This window comes from Saccopteryx leptura, chromosome 3 (genome assembly GCF_036850995.1).
Source record: "Saccopteryx leptura isolate mSacLep1 chromosome 3, mSacLep1_pri_phased_curated, whole genome shotgun sequence".
In the NCBI taxonomy this organism is placed as follows: domain Eukaryota; kingdom Metazoa; phylum Chordata; class Mammalia; order Chiroptera; family Emballonuridae; genus Saccopteryx; species Saccopteryx leptura.
In genome coordinates, this window is record NC_089505.1 from 176,009,957 (window position 1) to 176,016,545 (window position 6,589).

Consider the following 6,589-nt stretch of genomic DNA (forward strand, 5'->3'; position numbering starts at 1 on the left):
GGGGTCGGCTGATGTCTGGAATAAGAGGTAGGGGTGCTGTAAGGCTTAGTTAGTCAGTGATCTCTTTCTTTTAAAGAGGGTGGGTGAGGGAGAAGGAAAGAGGCCAAGAGAGGAATTAAAAGACAGAGTGGGACCCTGAAGAGCAAGAAAGGAGATAAAAGACGGACCCTGCGGCCAGGTTGGGAAAGGGGGGGAGGTAGAGCTCCGAGGCGGAGCGTGCCCTCCTCGAGGCGGCGGCTCTAGGAGGGGACAGGGCGGGGTAGGGGTGGAGGGAGGGAGAGAGGGCGGCCGGGTGGAGCAGCGGGAGGGAGGAAGTCTGAGAGACAGAGCGAAGAGCGCTCTTGAAGGAAGACAACGGGCTTGTCCCCGGGGTCCCGGCTGCTTCCCCGCGCCCCGCCGCTTTGGCTCCGCGGCCTGGGGCTGTTGCGCAAGGCAAGGGCTCCAGGCTCAGGGGAGTGATGCGCCGGGCGTTGCCTCCCGCTCGCCGCCGCCGCCGCTGCCAAAAGCCCCAGCTGAGCTGAGGGAGGCGACGCCGAAGCGCTGGCTCGGAGTGGCCACGGCTACAGCCCCAGTGGCGGGCTAGGGCGCTCGCCGGGCTTCTGGGCCAACCCCGTTTCGGCGCCTTCGCTCCCGGCCCCAGACCCGCCCCCGCGGCCCGGCCTCTCTCCTGGGGCCCAGATGACCACCGAAGGCGGGCCACCGCCGCCCCCACCGCGCCCGCCGCCGGCTCTGCTCCGCCGCGCGTGCAGCCCGGCCCCCAGCGCGCTCCAGGCCGCCTTGATGAGTCCCCAGTCCGCCGCCGCCACCCTGGAGACCACCTCGTCATCGTCCTCATCGTCCTCATCCTCCACCTCCTCCTCCTCTTCGTCCTCCTCCTCCAACCGGGCCAGCGCCTCATCGACTCCCTGCAAAAGCGCGGGCAACGGCGGCACGGGCGCCGGCAGTGGGGGCGCCAAGAAGGCGAGCTCCGGACTGCGGCGGCCCGAGAAGCCGCCCTACTCGTACATCGCGCTCATCGTCATGGCCATCCAGAGCTCGCCCAGCAAGCGCCTGACGCTCAGCGAAATCTACCAGTTCCTGCAGGCGCGCTTCCCCTTCTTCCGCGGCGCCTACCAGGGCTGGAAGAACTCCGTGCGCCACAATCTCTCGCTCAACGAGTGCTTCATCAAGCTGCCCAAGGGGCTTGGGCGGCCCGGCAAGGGTCACTACTGGACCATCGACCCCGCCAGCGAGTTCATGTTCGAGGAGGGTTCGTTCCGCCGCCGACCGCGCGGCTTCAGGCGGAAGTGTCAGGCGCTCAAGCCCATGTACCACCGTGTGGTGAGTGGCTTGGGCTTCGGTGCTTCACTGCTGCCCCAGAGTTTCGACTTCCAGGCACCCCCGTCGGCACCGCTTGGCTGCCACGGGCAGGGTGGTTACGGCGGCCTTGACATGATGCCCGCGGGCTACGACGCTGGCGCAGGAGCCCCGAGCCACGCACACCCACACCACCACCACCACCACCACCACGTCCCGCATTTGTCGCCCAACCCGGGCTCTACCTACATGGCCAGCTGCCCCGTGCCCGCCGGGCCTGGGGGTGTAGGCACGGCTGGGGGCGGCGGCGGCGGTGGGGACTACGGCCCGGACAACAGCAGCAGCCCTGTGCCTTCGTCTCCTGCCCTGGCGAGCGCCATCGAGTGCCACTCGCCCTACACGAGCCCTGGGGCGCACTGGAGCTCGCCCGGCGCCTCGCCTTACCTCAAGCAGCCTGCTTCACTGACGCCAAGCAGCAATCCTACGGCCTCCGCAGGCCTGCACTCCAGCATGTCTTCCTACTCGCTGGAGCAGAGCTACCTGCACCAGAACGCCCGCGAGGAGCTGTCAGGTAACTCAGCGTGCCCGCTGGTGGCAATGCCTTTAGGCCTACGGGCTCCGTGGCGACTGCAACTTGCAATGGGTCGCCGAAGCCTAGGGGTCTGAAGGCACTGGGAGAAGTTGATGCTGGGGGGCTGGTATCATATTCACGGAGGAGAGAAGATTGGGGTCATATTGCCCTCCCCACACCCTTGGCCCACAGGTGCACCTGCAGAATTTGCATTCTTAGGAGGATGGTGCAAAGTCGCCAGCCTAGGGTCTCAGGGTGTTCCTATGGACTGCAGAGAGAAAGCAATGTAGCCTCAGGGGACCTTGGCCAAGGAGGTATGTCTGCTTCCTTCTGTCTTTTGTAAAGTTTGTTTTGCTGTGTTTTTGCCCCGAAAAAAGTCAGACACGTTCTGTATGCTGAGGGTGTGGGTGGTGAGGGGCTGCAACTAGGCAAGTGTCCAGAGGAGGGGAGGGAAGGAGGGATGGGTACCGGGATCTCTCACAGGTTGTTGAGTCTCCTGCCTCCCTACAGTAACTCACCTTGATGAAACTGAAGTCTTAGGGCAACAGGACTTGAGGTCCACATTATGCCTCCTTTGAGAAATGCCTGCCCTTTGGACACCACTTGTGTTGCTGATGTAAATTGTGTTGGTTGAGGATTATGAAAATTTATTAACTTGCCAAATCTTTCAGTTGCAGGAGATGGACAGTGTAGAGGAGAACTTTGAATGTGTAGCCGGGTTTATCAAGAAAGTGGGGATAAACTCTTATATGAAGTTCCTCTGGGGCACCCACGGCCACAGATTATAATCGGGCTGGTCTCCCAATAGTGCTCTAGTTTACCTTTGTCGTCCCCCCTCCCCATTAGAAAATGGTTCGCAGAATAATGCATACATTATATGTCCCTGAATTGGTGTGCCTCACGAGCACTAGGGGAGAAGGAAAGTCCAGAAATGGGCAAAAGATATCAGTTCCTTGGACGGTGAAATTTCCCAAATAGGTTTTTTAAATACGGGTCTCAGAGGTTAACTAAACAAAGACAGTCTGGGCAAGACCACACCGGAGAGGATTTTAGCCTGACTTAACCCACTGAAAGCAGAGTCTTGTTCAATTTTATGGGAATTTCTACAAGTAACCAATACAGACGACCCTCCTCCCACCCCTCTTTTTTTTTTTTTTTTTTTTTCTAATCCCGGCGGACTGGCTTTCAATCACCGCCCACCCCAGGCGGAGCCCACTAGTCCTCCCGCCCGCCCACCCGCTGCTCTCCTGGCCTTGCAGGCTGTGCGCTCTCCGCTCTCCTGGCCCTGGTAGGCTCTACTCAGCCTGATCCCAGGTTCTGAGGCTTCGCAGCCTCTGTGAAGGAGTGCCCTAAAAATTGAAAACAAAAATCACGCAGGAAAGAGACTTCTAATCCTTTTTGTGGCCGCCCTCTCTTCACCCCACATACCAGGCGCACGCACAAGTCCCAGAAATGCGGGGATCTGGAAACACTACGCTTTGTCTTGGAGAGAACGCAGCGGGCTGGCCTCAGCGGCGGCCTTCCCCAGGAGCCTCGCACAACCTCAGGGCCGAGTCTGGGAACGCTGAGGAGGCCGTGGCTCGGCCCAAGCCAGAGCGGCACACTCTGTGCCTTCTTCTCTGATACTCTGGCTCCCGTGCCTCTCGACCATCACTCCCTACCCCAGTTCTAGTTGGCATCTCGCAGGCGGGCCGGGTTCGCGGCGCCCCGCGAGACCTGGTTAAGAGTGAGTGTACCGCCTTCCAGGCCCCGGCCTACTGAGGGTCCAGGGCGCAGCGGGGAGGTCAAGCAGAGCTGAGTCTATGAGCCAAACTGCGCGAGTGCGCGCGCGGACACACACACACACACACACACACACACACACACACACACACACACTGACTCCCCCACTCCCCTAGAAGGCCCCACGCAAGTCCCGCCCTCCCACTCGGTACAGGGCGTCCAAGGCCTGTGTGCTCAGAGAGGCCCCGAGTCCTTCCTTAAATTCTGTGAGCCTTCCAAAAAAGAGCTCGGGCCTTTACCGTCTTGCATCGACCGCGGCCCTGCGCGAGTTGTGAGCGTTCGCTCCGTGTCCAGCGGGGACAGCTATTAGGGGATCCACCGCAACGTGCTGTAACTTGCTGGGCGAGCGCACGTGTGTGCAGCACCACAAACACACATCGCGGACGCATGGGCCAGTTGTTGCTTTGTGAGAGCATTGCAGCGCATGTCTGGCAACGTTAGGTGTTATTAGGCAAGAACCGTAGGCCAAATCACCCGCTATTTAGCGTTGGGATGCAGCCAGGTCAGGGCCGGCGCGACGCAAGCCGGACACACGCGCTGCAGGCGACAGGTATGGTTTTAACACACTCAAAAACTAAATCAGGTCTGCACCAGTGTACAGCTTACAGTCGCCACACAGCACGGGTGACTAGAAAGACTCAGGCCTGACCCAAACTGGCACGGAGGGAGGCCAGGTTCGGGGAGAAGCCCAGGTGCCAGAGCGCGCTGGACACCCCTGGCGGATTGCGCCCCAGGGTTCGCAGGCGCGGAAAAATCAAAAACGAAGGAAGGAGGCTGATCAGCGCCCGGTGGCCACCTGACTCCGGCTCTCGGCTAAGGAGCGGCCCCAGGGAAGAGAGGTACAGGCCTTCTCTCTCTGTCTTCCCTGCGGGGTTCTCTGCTCTGCCAGACACCTCGATGTGCAGAATAGTCTGCAGCTGAGCTCTTATCGAAGAGCGTTCTCTGCTCCCTGGAGTCTTGGCTTTTCTACAGGAAGCATAAGAAGTTCAGGACCTGCGAAGGCGCACGCTTTCTTTCTTGGCCCTTTTATAGCCCTGGGACTTTCTGGCCCCCTCCTTTTAGGCTCAGGAAATATCCCTGCTGTGAGCTGCTACTCTGACCGGGCCAGTTAGTTGGAAAATAAGGTGTGAGGACGACAGTGGTGTTTTGGGGTTTGAGGATTTGGGCTTTGGAAAGAGCCTTGTGCTCAGGAACCTGGAAAAAGAACCTAGGTCAAATGGTTCCGGTGTCCCTGCTCCTCTTGTAATTGAATCACCGGTCTGGACTTCCTGGAATAGCAGAATTAAGATACAAAAGAACCTGATTTAGAGGAAGCCCTATGTTTGTGAGGACATCAACACAAAACATAATTATCCCAGAGTTGTCCTGTGACTTATAGTTTAAAATTTGGATTAACTTCCAGAGCTGGGTTTCCTCTACCAGGTTTATAGCAATAGACCAACCCCCCTTTTTTTCCTGAGTCAAAAATAAGACACCAATTAAATTAAAATTTTAAAAATAATAAGCTCTCCTGACCAGGCGGTGGTGCAGTAGACAGAGCATCAGACTGGGATGCCGAGGACCCAGGTTCGAGACACCGAGGTCACCAGCTTGAGCGCAGGTTCATCTGGTTTCACCAGCTTGGACCCAAGGTCGCTGGCTCGAGCAAGGGGTCACTCGGTCTGCTGAAGGCCCGCGGTCAAGGCACATAAGAGAAAGCAGTCAATGAACTAAGGTGTCGCAACTAAAAACTGATGATTGATGCTTCTCATCTCTCCATTCCTGTCTGTCTGTCCCTCTCTATCCCTCTCTCTGTCTCTGTAAAATAATAATAATAATAATAATAAGTTCCATCTTCACGTGAACAAACTTGTTCTTGAAAAGAGTTTTTATTTTCTTTTTTTTTTCAGTGGGACTGCCTCGATATCAGCACCACTCTACCCCAGTGTGTGACAGAAAAGATTTCGTCCTCAACTTTAACAGCATTTCTTCTTTCCATCCCTCTGCTAGCGGGCCATATTATCACCACCACCATCACCAAAGCGTCTGTCAGGATATTAAGCCCTGTGTGATGTGAATGGAGGGAAAGAGGCTATGCCAAGGCCACTTTCTTAAGGGTTGGGGGGACTGAGGTGGACTCACATAAAGTGCACCCCATAGCAGTAAGTAGCACGTCAGTCACTTAGAATCAGCAGGCCAATGTTGTTGCTCACTGACACTTGTCTACCATTGGTAGAAGAACAAGCCCTGACATGGTAATGCCCTGTGTTCAGGCTCCCATGCCAGGGGAAAGTTAACTGAGAACTAACTTCTTAGCAGAGATGGTAAAAAGTTGCCACATGAAAAACAAACATGTTACTCTGGGATCTTCATTGCTTTAAGTAATCAGGGTCTGAAAAACACAGACAAATTTTCTGCATGCTTTTCTTTGTCTATGAAAATTTGTGTGCTTTTCAAAAAGGCATTGCTAAACTCAAGATTTCAAGAAAGCTGCATCTTGTTGCCTAGCTGAGGAGAGAGCTCTGTTTCTCCAAACACTACATTTGGATACAGGTGACAACATTATTAAGAAAGTATTTAGAAACAATGTGTCTAGTTTAAGGACGTGGTTTTCAGTATTGTGATAATACAACATTTTTTACAAGGTTATTTTCTACCACCATATTTTAAAGATATTTTTATTATCTCATGTATACTCACACTTTGCTTGTATTTTAAAAGGAAGATATATTTGCACTTATGTATACTTTTACAGTTTGCCAAACTATTTTGATGTAAAAAATTTTTAATAAAATGTATATAACAAATAGTCATTTTAGGGACCTATTTCCTCTGCGGCATCCTGAAATTGCCAGGTTGTCTCCACCAGCCAGCAGTGCAACTCTACACTTTTTGCCCCCAAGTTGTATAATTGACGTGGTGTGGGGTCTGTTCCCTGAGTAACACAGGCCAGGTTTTGAT

At 55.1% G+C, this 6,589-nt stretch overlaps 1 protein-coding gene across 2 annotated transcripts; it reads left to right on the top strand.

The window, feature by feature from the left end:
* Positions 1 to 300: 300 nt before the first annotated feature.
* On the top strand, positions 301 to 6,383 carry FOXF2 (forkhead box F2). Of its 2 annotated transcripts, none has more exons than XM_066372236.1 (2): positions 301 to 1,867; positions 5,539 to 6,383. In XM_066372236.1, the coding sequence occupies exons 1-2, from the start codon at positions 679 to 681 to the stop codon at positions 5,703 to 5,705; spliced, it is 1,356 nt and encodes a 451-aa protein (XP_066228333.1). In that variant the 5' UTR covers positions 301 to 678; the 3' UTR covers positions 5,706 to 6,383. The 2 variants fall into 2 exon arrangements, with proteins under 2 accessions (XP_066228333.1, XP_066228334.1); XM_066372237.1 differs by lacking the exon at positions 5,539 to 6,383 and adding an exon at positions 2,060 to 2,181.
* Positions 6,384 to 6,589: the final 206 nt, after the last annotated feature.

What these genes read in the sequence shown, in the direction of transcription:
- FOXF2 (XM_066372236.1), top strand. Translation starts at nt 679, where the DNA reads ATGACCACCGAAGGCGGGCCACCGCCGCCCCCACCGCGCCCGCCGCCG. An exon ending in CGCCCGCGAGGAGCTGTCAG is followed by an intron (nt 1,868 to 5,538) that starts GTAACTCAGCGT and finishes TTTTTTTTTCAG; the next exon opens with TGGGACTGCCTCGATATCAG.